General features: G+C 54.8%; 1 protein-coding gene across 1 annotated transcript in view; it reads right to left on the bottom strand.

The window, feature by feature from the left end:
* Window positions 1-125: 125 nt before the first annotated feature.
* The window catches only part of PITPNM3 (PITPNM family member 3), a 110,585-nt gene continuing 96,110 nt past the window's right edge, over window positions 126-14,600 (bottom strand). Inside the window, exons 18-25 of the mRNA XM_011994745.1 lie at window positions 12,754-12,870; window positions 9,192-9,308; window positions 8,722-8,870; window positions 7,976-8,125; window positions 5,630-5,813; window positions 1,839-1,967; window positions 478-531; window positions 126-227 (exon numbers count right to left, since the gene is read on the bottom strand). Coding sequence (XP_011850135.1) covers window positions 126-227; window positions 478-531; window positions 1,839-1,967; window positions 5,630-5,813; window positions 7,976-8,125; window positions 8,722-8,870; window positions 9,192-9,308; window positions 12,754-12,870 — 1,002 coding nt within the window. The remainder of the gene's footprint in view (window positions 228-477; window positions 532-1,838; window positions 1,968-5,629; window positions 5,814-7,975; window positions 8,126-8,721; window positions 8,871-9,191; window positions 9,309-12,753; window positions 12,871-14,600) is intronic.

The following is a 14,600-nucleotide window of genomic DNA, read 5'->3' as shown; positions in this document are numbered from 1 at the left end:
GGGAGAAGAGGGGAGGGGGAAGAAGGGAGGGGGAAGAAGGGAGGGGAGGGGAGGGGACAGGCGTCAGGTGGAGGGCAAGGCAGGCCCCTGATCTGATCCTGTCCCCATCATTTCCCAGGAACACTCTATGGAGACACCTCCAGCTTCTCCGAGGAAGCCCGGGGAAGCCGGGAGCTCTTTAGTGTTCCAGAGTCCCCATCCCGCTTTGAACAACCATGCATCTCTACCTGTACCCGTGGGTCACACCAGAGTTCTCTGGATTTTCATTCCTATTTTATTTTAATCAATTTATTAGTTTATTTATTTGAGACAGGGTCTTACTGTGTCGCCCAGGCTGGAGTTGCAGTAGCCCAGTCTCAGCTCACTGCAGTCTCAACCTCGCCAGCTCAAGCAATCCTCCAGCCTCAGCCTCCCAAGTGACTGGGACCACGGGTACATGCCACCACGCCCAGCTCATTTTTTAAATTTTTTGTAGAAACAGCATCTTGCCCTGTTGCCAGGACTGGCCTTGAACCCTGGGCTCAAGCAATCCTGTGTATCAAAGCACCGGGATTACAGGCATGAGCCAGGGCACTTGGCCTATGGGTTCTTGAGGGTGGGGAAGCACCCATCCTTGTCACTTGGCTCACTAGAATTCTGCAAAGTCCCTCCCATCATGCCACCTGCCTCTCCATGCCTCTTGTCACTTTTCTGAGCCCCGCGGCTGCCCTCCTTGCCGGTCCTTTCGGCTGTGCCCAGAACCTGGCTACGCGATATGTGGTCCACGGACTCTGGCAGCATCACCACCACCTGGCCCCTTGTTAGGCAGAGCCTCGGGCCCTCCCCCCGCCCCAGGCCTATGGAATCAGAATATGCATGGCAACAAGATCTCCAGGTGATGCCTGGGCACTTTAGAGTTTGAGAAGCGGGCCCTGAGTTCCCAACTTGGAAACGCCACCATCTCCAGACCCTCTACCCGCGGGTCACTCTTAGGCACTGCGTACTTGACATGCCCCAGAGGGAGGTCACCTCCTTCCCTTCCGCCTGCTGTGCGATTCCAGTAGTGGGCACCTCCTACGTGGTCACCCAAGCCACAAACCAAGGCACTGTCCTCTGCCTTCCCTTTCTCTCATCCTGCACATCCATCTGGGCATTACCAAACCCAATCCATCTCCTACCAAAAAATGCCTCTCAGACCCTCCACTTTCTCTTCAGCTCCCTCTCGGCTTTTCTTTCCTTCCTCTGAACCACCTTCCGCCGACAGCCTGAGGGAGCTTCCTGAATCACACACCTGCTCATCCACTCTCGCAGAGTCCCCACACAGGCCATCGTGGCTGCACTGACCGTTCCAGCCCCCTCTCTCCCCTCCCGGCTCATGTCCCACGCAGCCAAGCTGAGTCACTGGCAGTCCCAGAATATACATGTTCTTTGTCACCTCCTGACCTTGGCTTTTGCTGCTGCCTCTGCCACAAATGCTCTTCTCAGTCTCAGGCCCTTCCTGGACCATTCCTTCAAATTCCAGAAACCCAACCTTGCCCTGGAGTCTGGGTCCCTCTCCAGGGCCCCGCAATTCCCTGAGCCCCCCATCATACATCATGGCACTTGCTACACTCCACTGTCACCAACTGCACGTGTGCCATCTCCCCACTACACTGAAGTTCATTGCATCCGACTCCACTTGGGATTCTCTCCCTGAACCACACAGGCCCTGGCCCGAGGCAGGCACCCCGAAGTGTTTGCTGAATAAATGAATGAGCCAATGTGGGAATGGACAAATGAATGAATGAAGTGCCCACTCCCTCCATCCATTTCCCTGACCTCCCTCACAACTCCCCGCCTCCAGCCCCGCCTCCACCCACCTGGCACTGGGTTTGGTACTTCTTGGTGGACCTGCCCACGATGAAGATCTGGGAGGCAGGCAGGCCCAGCACGCTGTACACAGAGATGTCCTTTGTGGAGCCGTAGGCCGCACTGATTTTGATGAAGCACTGAAACACAGGGCAGGCACGGAGGGAGAGTGAGGCCAGCCTACCTCTTGGAAAGCCTTCCCGGGCCAACCCCAGGGAGCCCCCGCTTGGGGACCCTCTATGGGCACTCTGGTAGACTCCAAGCCATGGGGCCACCCTGTGTCAGGAATGAACCCCCAGAGTGGCTGCCCCTCCCTGCACCCCAGGCCCATCCCAGGACTCTGCCCGGTAAACAGTCGTGACCACACCATTTACCGGTCCCGCCTCCAGCAGTACGCTCAGGTTAAGTAATGATGAAGCCAAACGTTCCTTTGTGGATAAGGAAATTGAGTTCCAGGTTTCTGGCTCACAGGGCCAAGACTGGAGGCCAGTTCTGCCTGGCTTCTGATCCTGTATCATCCACACCGCTCCACGCTGCAGCTCGCCGTGCGCCCACTGCCTCCCGCTGGCTGGTGTAATGACTGTCCCACCCCCCGCCCCCCAGAATCCCCAGTTCAATTCGGAGAACTGCACAAGGTCTGCCTTGCTCCAGGGCACTTCCAGACCATCACCGTTCCCTCCTCTCCCTGGGATACACCGGATCAAACTGCCTCCTCCTGTGAGGTGCTGGCCACCCAGCTGCCTCCTGTCCCTGTCATCCTCTTTTTCTCCCACTCACGCTCCTCTGAAGCCACTGGAGACTGTGGTCCTGGGTCACAGCTTTCCTTCCTCCCAATCCCCACCATCGCTGGAATGAGCCACAGTCAGAGTGACGTGAGGGATCTACCACCTCCCACCCCGCCTCGCAGCTTTGCACCTTCTTTCACGTCAGTGGCCGTCACTTCCGGAACCGAACTCAGAACCTGCCCCTCTAACTGTGAACTTCCACAAGTCCGCTGCGCCCAGGGTTTCTGCCCCCTCCCTGCCACGTCTCCGCCAGCCGCCACCTGGCTGCTCTCAGCCTCACCGACACTTGTGCTTTCTGCACCAGCCCTGCTGCCTCACCCCTTCCTCATCCTGCCTGAGTGACCCGCAGCATCCCTGTGTCCTCTGCCTCCACCCCAGATTCTCTCACCTCTTCATCCTCCCACACCCGCCCAGCCAAATCTCAGCCCTGGAAATTTTCCACTATCCGCCTTGTGTATTTGTATACGCTGCTCACTGAGAGCTGCTAAAGAAACACAGAGCCACACAGCTCTCACCCTCCATCTTCTTCCTGTCCTTCCCTGAGCCCTACCCTGTCCTGCAGGTGGCTGCCTTCGACGCTGGACCAAGGAGACGGCTTCCTCAGCCCGCTGTCCCTCACCTCAGTGGTTGGTGTATTCCCAGCTGACTCAGAGGGTGGAGCAGCGCCTCTTCGTCTGGCCCTTCCACCTTCTCATTCACCTGAGATCACTCCTATAACTGGGATCCTCTAGCTCTGGGGACCCTGCCTGGCTGCCTCATGACCCTCCCAGCTGACACCCACCTTCTCTGCTCCTCTCCCTACTACTTTTGCCCCCTTATCCTTCCGAATTGTCTTTTCCTCACAAGGTCATCTGGTGGCCAACCTTTGTCTAGTGGACAGTTCTCAGCACCCCACACCCTTGGCAAGAGGGGCACTATCTCCTTGAACCCCTCTCCTACCGATAACTGTAGCCTCTGTCTCCTGGCCCTCCTCCCCCTCACTCTCCTCCTGGTTCCTCAGCCGCTCCTTGTGCTGCTCTCAGGGGCCCAGCACAGCCCCTTCTCATGCCTGGCCTCCCCTCTCGTGGCTCCGCTGATCCGTCCTGTGCGTCTGCTTCCCAGTCTCCACCTGCAGCCCAGACCTCCCCTAAGCCATATCAGGTCCCATGGTCGTATCAGCCTTGACGTGTCCACAGCTGAGCTCATCTCCCTCCAGCCTGGTCCTCCTCTCGTGTCCCCTCTCATTCACTCACTCATTCATTCATTAATTCTACCAACATTTATTGAGTCCCTACCACGCAGCATCATCACCCCCAATCCAGAAGCTATATTGGTGAGCAGAACGGACAGGCTCTGCCTCCATGGAGACCATGGAGACCTGGTCAGGTGTGTAGCACCTGGATCCCTCCTGGTCACCCAGCACGAGCATCTTAGAACTCCTCGCTCTCTGCGTCCAGCCATCCCTGAGTCCTGACTATTCCACCTCCTAATCCTGTCCATGCTTTTCTCTCCATCCCGTGCTCATCATCGCCTGGATTATGGTCTTCCTGTGTTTTGCTTGGGCGAGAGCCCCCTAACTGGCCTCCCTGCCTCTGGTTTCTCCTGCCAGTCTGTTCTCCACACAGCCACCAATGGGATCTTTGTACACGCCAAGTTAGACAGGACCACTTCCCTGCTTTAAACTGTTCCGTGGCTCTCCATGACCCTCAGCAGAGAATTTGTGATCTTGGCCTGGTTTCCACCGTTTTCAAGATCTGCCAGGTTTGGGCCCCTGATGACCTCTGAGGGCTCAGCTCCCACTTGCCCTGGGTCTAACCCTGCCTGCACTTACCCCAAGCCTGGATGCCCGCAGCTCTGAGAACGTCCCAAGCTCTCTCCTGCCTCCATGCCTTTGCACATGCCGTTTCACTGTCTACCTGACAAAAACTCATGCTTCAAGACTCAACTCAAAATTTACCACCCTCCTAGCAGCCTTCCCTGCCCTCCCTGGACAAACTGAAGTCCTTTCTCCTCTGTTTGCTAAAAGGGCCTTTTTCAACCACACACCAGTAGTTGTCAATTGACATGTCCTTCCTCCTCTAGATCAGGGATTTGCAGACTTTTTCTTTGAAAGACCAGATAGTAACGATCTCAGGCTTCGCACTGTGTCACCACTACTCAATTCTGCTGTTGTACTGCAAAAGCAGTCATAGACAATACGTACACAGATGAGCTTGGCTGTGTTCCAATCAAACGTTTTCTATTTAGAGACATTGAAATTCATGTAATTTTCATGTCATGAAATATCATTCCTTTGATTATTCTCTCCATCCATTTGAAAGTGTAAAAACCATCCTTAGCTGACCAGTCACAACAAAACAGGCTGTGGGCTGGGTTTGGTCATTATATATCAACGCCTGCTCTGCTCTAGGTCAGGGATTCTTGATTTATTTTTCTGTGCATCAGAATCCCCTGGAGGGCTTGTGAAAAGGTTCCTGAGCCCCTCCCCAGAGTTTCTGACTGAGTAGGTCTAAGAGGGTGGGGGGCGAGGTGGGGCAGAGAATTTGCACTTCTCCTGAGTTCCCTGGTGCTGCTAGTGGGAACCACAGCTTTGGTCACGGAAAGCACATCCGGGTCACAGAAAGCACATCCGGGTCATGGAAAGCACATCTGGGTCACGGAAAGCACATCCTCTGCCCCCCTGGTTCTGTTTGTCTCTGTGCAGCCCCAACAAGCACAGAGTAAGGAACACAATCGCCATTTAAATGTCTACTGGATGAATGGCCAGATGTAGAGACAAGAGTCAGGAGATAAAGGACGAAAGTCTGACTCAGATCTAGGGCAAGTCGCTGCAGCCTCACCTTTCTCCTCTGTCAATGACGAGACTAATAACCTACCTCACAGGGCTGCTAGAGGACCCACCAGATCCACGGGAATGGGATTTGTAGACTGCACATCATGAGGCCCCACCCCGGGGGAGGGAGGCAGGGAGTGGTGAAGAGGAGGGTTGGGCTCTCAAGTTGTGGAGGCCCCGCCCCTGCCCCGAGCTGGCCACTCACCTCCTGCATGAGGTTGCGCAGGAAGATGGCCTTCTGCCGCAGCGGGTCGTGCACCAGCCCGTCCGAGAAGAAGATCATGCCCTGTGGGAAGTTGTGCTGGGACAGCCACGACACCACCCGCTGCTTCTGCATGTCCGGCCGCCCCGTGATGTAAAGGATCATGTAGCCCAGGTCCTGCCAGTGCCTGGCGAGACGGCATTAGAAGGGTCCAGCCCTGCCCAGTGCAGGCCACCCGATGCCCAGAAGCCTGCCCTGACCATAGCTGCCCTCCTGAGATGTCAGAGGGACGAGTCTGAGGCGTGCTAGGGAGAACAAGGGGGATCCCGAATCCCCTCTCCCGGTTGAGCCCTGGACATCTCCCCGGATGGCCTCCAGGTGCTGCAGGCCCACATCCAAACTCATCTCCTCACCCCTGACCCCTCTGCTCACAGCCGCTTCAGAGCCAGAGACAGGCGCCTTTCATTCCCCCCTGTTCCCTGTGCCTCCCTCCCTCCTCCTCCAGGAAGAAAGCCTTTCCGTTTCACCAGGCCAGACTCTTTACACCCCCGTCCCCCAGCCCTCTCACTTAAGCCCTGCTTCTCATCCTCAGCCCGGGCCCCATCTCTCTCCTGGGCCATTACAAAAGCCTCCTGGTCGGCCTCTTTCCCTGCACCCCCGCTCCTACCCATATCTAACCTGAGCCCTGTAACCCTGGGCAGATTACTCAACCCTCCCCAAGCTCCCAGGGTTTCAGTTGCCCCCTCTGCAAAACGGGCATAATAATATGAACTACCCCACAAGGTTGTCCTAAAGATGAAAGGAATTAATCCCAAACATGCGTAGCAAGGTGGTGTGCTTGGTGTGGCTGGCTTTATTATTATCCTCCACAGTGTTTCCATGGTGATTTCTGTATATCACAAATCTAACCCCAGCACTCCTTTGCCGAACAGCATCTCCAGCTCCCCAGCACCCTGAGGTAGAGCCTCAAGGCCTCTCTCTGCCTCTGTGGCCATGCCCCTGCTCTGCCCTTGCATATGGGATCCCCCCAGCCCACCCAGAGCTGCTTTGCGGCCGCTGGACAAGCCCTGGGCTTTTCTGCTACATAGCTCTCCCCTAGACAGCCCTCATGGCTCCATCTCCTGATATTCACATCTTCCATCTTTCAAGACCCCCCTTCCTCCAGGAAGCCTTCCCTGCTTCCCAGGCAGAATCAGCCTCTTTCCTCTGTGCTCTCACAGCACTGTGGGATAGCTCTCTTGGCTGACTTCACGCAGAATCCTGGCTGCAAGATGTCAGATAAGCCCAGACCTGGTTGGGCACCTATATGGCACCTGCCACCAGAACAGGCTAACAGAGATGGGGAGTTCTAAACCTGGGTGATGGTCTGAGGGATCTGGGGATGCTTTACACTAATGCAGGGGTACAGGGGTCACCTCAGGGATTCTGGTTAGTTCTGACGTGGGGCCCAGTGATATGTTTACGAAAAGGGGAGTTCCTGACGACTGTCGAGGTTTGGTCAGCACCATGTGGCCCTTGGAGCCCGTGGAAGGCAGTGGGAGGACCACGGACCCCCAGAGAGGAAGGACCACAGCCTCCCCTTTCCTGTAGTGGGAGGGGGACCATGATGCTGGAGGGATTTGTTGTAAGGGCAACAAACGACCTAGCCCTACAAGGGGAAGGTTGGCCCCCTGAAATGGGCTTGAGCCTGACTAGGCCTGTTCCTACGGAGCTGCTGGGCATCTCGAGGGCAGCAGTCTCCCGGGAGCCCAGGAGCCAGGCCCGTCTTCTCTCCCCAAAGCCATCACTGTTACTGGGGTGAGGGAGGGCAGTCTCCAGCCCCCAAGAACTTCCAGTGCCTGGCATCTGTCCTACTTTTGAGGTTCTGATCACTTGGAGTCCTGGGTTACACTTTCTCATGCCTGTGACTCATTTTCCCCACCAGACCCTGAGTTTCCTCCAACTTAAGAGCTCACTCTGCATCAGTGCCCAGCACACAGCCTGGCCACAGTGGGCCTCAGAAAGGGATGGATGCGTGCATGAGTGGAGGGAGGGAGGCAGGGAGAGAAGGAAGGAGGGAGAGAGAGAGGGAGGGAGGGAAGAAGGAAAAAAGGAAGGAATTGGGAGGGGGAAGAAGGAAGTGAGGGAGGGAGAGAGGAAGAAACAGACAAGCTGAGGTCTAGAAAGCAGGAGAAATTTTCCCAAGGACACTCAATAAATTACTATTGGAGGTAAAGCCAGGGCTTCCCAGCTCGCAGCCCCAGAGACCAGTAGAATTCCTGGAGCAAATCAGAAAAACAACATATTTCCCCAGGGCTGCTGGCTCCTGCCCCCCAGGGAGACATATCCCTCGCGGAAGGTGGCACTCACCGGACAACGTCCACTGCACCCGGCCGGACCTTGGGGTCGCTTCCCATGATAGACACGCTGGCCGCAAAGGACCCATCAATGCTGAACACGACGCACTCCATGCCCCGGGGCAACACCGTGAGGTAGCTCATGGCACAGGTCTGGTCGCCCCTGAAAGAAACCTGCCTATGGTCAGCCGTGAGGTCAGGGTCAGACGTTAGCCAGAAGCCAGAGGTCAGCCTGTGGCTGCAGTCAGAGCTCAATCTGGGTCAAGGTCAGAGAGCACCTGGGTGGCATCTCCTGATGCCACGGCTGGTGACCTCTCCCATCCACTTCTGTCCATGCAGATAGAGATGGGGGCCCAAAAAGAACCCCAAGGGGCCAGGCACGGTGGCTCACGCCTGTAATCCCAGCACTTTGGGAGGCTGAGGCAGGCGGATCACAAGGTCAGGAGATCGAGACTACGGTGAAACCCCGTCTCTGCTAAAAATACAAAAAATTAGCCGGGCACGGTGGCGGGCGCCTGTAGTCCCAGCTACTCAGGAGGCTGAGGCAGGAGAATGCGGGAACCCAGGAGGCGGAGCTTGCAGTGAGCCGAGATTGCGCCACTGCACTCCAGCCCTGGTGACAGACCGAGACTCCGCCTCAAAAAAAAAAGACAAAAAAAAAAAAAAAAGAACCCCAAGGACCCTAAATTCTAGACAGGCCTGGCTGGAAGGGCCATGGAAATGAGAGAAACCTCCCTGAGAATGGCCCCTGGGTCTTACCTGACGACCATCTTCACAGGATAGACGCCGACCCCCAGGCGCCGGGGCCGCGGCACGTTGTATGTGATTCGACCGCTACTGTTGGTGATCTCTGTGTCCAGGTGTACCCAGCGGCCTGAGGACGGCTCGGCCATTACCAGGATGTCCACCTGTGGCAGTGAAGGGGTCAGGGGATTCCCTGAAGGCTGAGGGGCTACAGGCTTGGCAGAGGGGCTGGGCAGGGGCAATCTGGGCTGAGGTCCCTGCCTGACATTCCCTGGCTCCTCATTCATCCTTGGATACTCTGAGCCCATCCTTTCCTCCTTGCTCGCCCCTCCCGGCCCGCCCAAGCAGGTGAGTGACTCCTGGCCCTGTGCTTCCACCCCAGGTAGCTCGGCCCTCCTGACACCCTCACCCCATATGCCATGTGGCTCCACGAGGCACCTGGTGCAGGTGGACTGGCTGAGGAGGGGAGGCCCAGCCCCGGGTACCTTCTCTCCAGTCAGAGCCACCATGTCGAGGGGACCGTACATGAACCGCCCCACCAGGACCTGGGGGCCATCTTCAGCAGCGATCACATCGTTGGCCCGGTGATTAGCCGTGACATTCTGGAAGGACAGAAAGAAGCTGGCTCAGTCCTTGCAAGGGAGGCTCAACCTTGCTTTATCATTGCAGTGTGCCTCAGACTGGCTGGAGGCATATCAGCCTGCTGAATCATGTCTCCCTACTAACTTCTGCTAGAGTTTCAGAGATGTGTTCCCAGGGAACGTGGGAGAAAAACAGACCGTGAGTCCCCCAAACGCTGTCTAACATGAGTCCCCCAAAGGCGCACAGGGCTTCCTGCCATTGTACGTTCTCTGCTTTTGTTTTTTTGTTTGTGTGTTTTGTTTTATTTTTTGTTTTTTTGTGTTTTTGAGACGGAGTTTTGCTCTTGTTGCCCAGGCTGGAGTGCCATGGCGCGATCTCGGCTCACCGCAACCTCCGCCTCCCGGGTTCAAGCAATTCTCCTGCCTCAGCCTCCCGAGTAGCTGAGATTACAGGCGTGTGCCTCCATGCCTGACTAATTTCATATTTTTAATAGAGACAGGGTTTCTACATGTTGATCAGGCTGGTCTCGAACTCCTGACCTCAGGTGATCTGCCTGCCTCGGCCTCCCACAGTGCTGAGATTATAGGTGTGAGCCACCGCGCCCGGCCTGTTCTCTGCTTTTGACTCTGCTTGGCCCTGAGGGGACAACTGGCCTCACAGCCTGTCCTTCTCTTCTAGATCCCCGAGCTGGAAACTGCCTTTCTTTGGTTTTTTCTTCTACATCACGGCGCACATCCAACGGATATTTACTATCTGTCTTTTTTTTTTTTTAAAGATAAAATTTCAAATGCACAAGCGTAGAGAGAGAGAGAAGAGTGTAACAAAGCCTCGTATTCCCGACACCTGCTCCACCACTTAGCAATGAACTCATGGCCATCCTGGTTTCATTCTTCCCTTGCCCAATTCTCCAGCCTTGGCCCCAGCCTCGCCGGGATTATCCTGGAGCAATCCTGGATGCTGCATCATTTTATCTGTGACTGTCTCAACCTCCCTATTCTCCTTCACTTCTGGTTTCAGTTCATTCTGCAGCCTGTGTTGGCCCCGACCAGCCCCCACTCCCAGCCTGGCCTCCAAGACCCTAGTCTCTCAATCTGGTGACCATTCCTTTACTGTGTTGGCCACATTGTCGTCTCTCCCACAACGATATCGCCTGGATGCTGCTAACAGCTTCCTAATGGAGCTCCTTACTCAAAGGCAGTCCCTGCAACAGATCCTCTGTCTTTATAAAGCACAAATCTATTAACACCCTCCCGGGCTCCCCAGTGCCCTCTGGGTAGAGTCCAGATCCTGAGCTTAGCTTTCCAAGCCTTGCCTGAATGACCTCTTCAGTCTGTCTCCTGCTGCTCCCCATCCACACCTTCTGGTCCTTTCTGCCAGGCTCTGCAGCAGCCTCCAGACCTTTGCTCACACCGCCGCCCCGCCCCCCACACTGGCTCTAGGTGCCATCCCTGGCCCTCTTCCCCCACATTCCAGCCCATTCGTTATGACTAGACTCAGCGTCATCATCGCCAAGAAACACTCCTCGGACTCCTCAAAGACATGTTCTCAACCTCCTTTCGATTCCCACGCATTTTAATTCAATCCAACAAATGTCTGCAGACACCTCATCTGCACGGGGTCCCTGAGATAAACTGGAGACACTCAGCCAGGTAGGGGACGCAGGCCCCCTTACAGGTGCACTGTCAGGGGAGAGGGAGCAGCTGGTTCATGAATATAAGCACCTGAAAAGATCCGGCATCACTAGTCATTAGAGAAATGCAATCAAAACCACAATGAAATACCCCGTCACACCCACCAGAACGACTAGAATCAAACAGACAGATGATAACAGGGGTTGCTGAAGATGCGGAGAAATCAGAATCCTCATATATTGCCAGTGGGAATGTGAAATGGTACAGTGACTGTGGAAAACAGTCTGGCAGTTCCCTATACGATTAAACATAGTTACCATTTGATCCAGAAATTGCACTTCTAGGCATATACGCAAGAGAAATGAAAACATAGGAGAAATGAAAGACACAAAAACTTATACACGGACGTTCCTAGCAGCATTATTCATAGCAGCCAAAAGGTGAAAACACCAGCGTGGCCAACATGGCGAAACCCCATCTATACTAAAAATACAAAACATAAAAAATAAAAATTAGCCGGACATGGTGGTGAACACCTGTAATCCCAGCTACTCAGGAGGCTGAGGCAGAAGAATCACTTGAACCCGGGAGGGGAGGTTACAGTAAGTTGAGATTGCACCATTGCACTCCAGCCTGGGCAACCGAGCAAGACTCCGTCTCAAAAAAAAACAAAAACAAAAACAAAAGCAAACAAACAAACAAAAAACAAACAGGTGAAAACAACACAAATGTCCATCAGGTAGTGAATGGATAAGCGAAACACAGCATCTCCATACAACGGGATATTGTTCAGCTTCAGAAAGGAATTTCTGACACAGCGACCACGTGGATGAACCTTGAAGACAGTGTGCTAAGTGAAACAGTCAGACACAAATGGTCACATATTACATCATTTCATTGAAATGAAATGTCCAGAATAGGCAAATCTGCAGGCACAGAAAGTCAGTTACTGAGTGCCTGGGGCAAGTGAGGGAGTGTCAGCTAAAGGGTACAGAGCTTCTTTTTGGAGGTTATGAAAAAGCTCTAAAACTGACCATGGTAATTGTTGCACACATCTGTGACTATACTAAAATCCACTGAATTGTACTATCTAAATGGGTAAATTATAGGATATGTGGATTTTATCTCAATAAATATGTTTACCGAAAAAGAGTTGGTTCATGAAGGATTGATCTCCTTCTACCTTTTAGGACTGTTCTTGGGGTCCATGTCTGGCCTTTTCGCCAGACTGGAGGTACCTACCATAGCGATGGTTGTGTCTGTACAACCCTATGCTCCACTCTCTACCAGAATGACTGAGACAGAGCAGGCACTGATGATCGTTTGCTGGGTGAATAAATAAATGTATGTACCTCAAACTCCTATTCATCCTTCAATACCCCACAGAGGAGCCTCTTCAGAGAATCCCTGAATGATTTGCCCTGACAATCCTTCTTTCCATAATTGTCTTAATCTGTGCCTTCCTCTATCAAATATCACACCAGGCCATACTCAATGGTAACTGAGACTGAGATCCAGGACTCTTTCTGATTCAAGTCCACATCTACTGTAGCCTGGCATATAGCAATTGCCCCATAACTGGTATCTCCTCACCAACCCTAGTGTCTTGGACCCCGGCCCTCAGGGCTCCTGTGGAACCAGGCCTTGGGGAAGCAACTCACACCCCTTGCAGCTGCAGCGCCTGGGCCTCATCTGAGTGTGAGCCCTGGCCTGTCTGGGTGCTGAGCTCCCAAGCCGAAGTGCTTACCTGCCATGCGGACGCCCCAGCCCCCAGGCCAGCCCCACCTCCCAGAGGACGCAGTCCCAGCCGCATGCGAACTGAGCACGCACGCACCCTCAGCTTGACCTGAGTCCGCTTACGAAGCCACTTCTCCCGAGGGTTGGCGGGGCTCAGCGCTGCGGGGTCCAGGCGGGCGCTCTCCTTGATGTTCACGCTCTCGTAGCGCATCACCTGGCCAAGAGCCGAGCAAGGCCCCGGTCAGGTCTTCTGGCTCCTCTGCTTCCCTCCCAGGGTGTCAGCGCCCACCAGCTGTGGCCAGCTGAGCCCTGCCCCTGCCACCCCCCAACCTCACAGCCTGGAACCATCAGGAGGCTGCAGACCCCAGCACCTGTGTCCCTGCATTCGTGTCCTGACAGCTGGGGCCAGAGCAGTCTCCCAGTTGGCTCTCTTCCTGAGAGAAATCTCTGCCCCCCTGTGCCCAAACCTGGCAGCCACCTCTATCTGTCCCCACTCTCTGCCCTCCCTCTGTTACAACAGGTGGCCCTTCCTTAAGGCCAGCTTGAGTCCTGATCCCAGCCCCTCCTCCCTTCTTGAGGACATTGCTCCAGCCATGCTCCCCTGTCAATCCCGCAGCGCTGATCAGACTCCCTCTGCTAGATCACTCTCCTTAGCATTCAAATACGCACAATATTGCCCATCTTTAAAAAATGCTCTCTTGGACTCCTCATGCCTCTCCAGTGACCGCCACGTCCCTGCTGTCCTTCACAGCGGCACTCACAGAGGACTTAGCCCATACACTGTCAGCTCCTTCCTCACCTGATCCCTCCTCCACCCACTCCAGTCAGGCTTCTTCTCAATCATTATACGGAAGCCATTCTCGCCAAGGCCCCAGTGACTCCCACCCCACCTATCTCCGGGGTCCTCTCCCTGCACTCTCTGGGTGCTCCAACCTCACGGATGTCCTCTTCTCGCCTTCAGTGGCTTCTCCTCCTCTTCCCGGGGGGGCTCCAGGACTCATCTCTGAACTGCCCTCTCTATAGGAGCTCCCTCGGTCTGGCACCCATCACCAGTTTTAAACGCCACCCAAGCTCTGATGACACTCACATTTTTCTCTGGAATCCTGATGTCTTCTCTAAGCTCCAGACTCCTCTGCTCCCTTCCATCCCAGCACCTCAGAGGCATCTCACACTTCACATATGCAGACCAGTGGTGGATGTGCCACGTGGGGCACAGGTTTGGGCTGGAGCACCCTGGCCTGGGTGCCACTGGCGGGGGACCCACTTCCAGCCTAGCACACTCTCTCCCACCCCCAAGAACCTACAAATAAAACTCACTTTCCTCCGTCCCCTGCCCAGCCCTGCTCTTCCCCACGTACAGGAATGGTCACTCAAGTGAGAAACAGGACGTTCTGGGGTCCCCTCTTTCTCCTACAATGCGGTCATCCGCAAGCGCTCGCACCGTAACGCAAATCGTGCCACTCTGTGGAAATCTTGCCTTCACTCCCTGTCCTAGTCCAAGCCTCCTCTCTAAGCTGGACCCCTGCACTGGCCTCACAACAGGCCTCATGATTCCTCTCCTGCCCTGAAAACAGCAACCTCAGCCTCAGGGTTTCCTTCAAAAAAAACAAGCCTGTTGCTACTTTTCCCTTGCTCACAGCCCTGTAACGGCTTCCCATTGAACCCAATATAAAACCATACCCCCAACCTTGGCCATCGCGGCTGTTCATGAACGTCATGACCCCTACCAGCTCCCCAGACTCCCTCCCGACCAGGCTGTCCTTCGGGCACCGGCCTTTCTGCTATACCTTCTGTTCTGCAGATGAGACCACTGAGACCCAGTGGGGAGTGGGAACTGACTACTCCAGTCTCCAAGTGGAAACACTGGGACATTCTCCTATGTCGTTTATATTTAATTTTCGAGAATGTACCATACCATCAGTCACCCAGGAGCCAATGTCTTTA

The sequence above is a fragment of the Mandrillus leucophaeus genome, unplaced genomic scaffold, assembly GCF_000951045.1.
Source record: "Mandrillus leucophaeus isolate KB7577 unplaced genomic scaffold, Mleu.le_1.0 Scaffold46, whole genome shotgun sequence".
Classification (NCBI taxonomy): domain Eukaryota; kingdom Metazoa; phylum Chordata; class Mammalia; order Primates; family Cercopithecidae; genus Mandrillus; species Mandrillus leucophaeus.
Note: the sequence above shows the minus strand (reverse complement) of the source record. Positions and strands in the feature narration are given on the sequence as shown.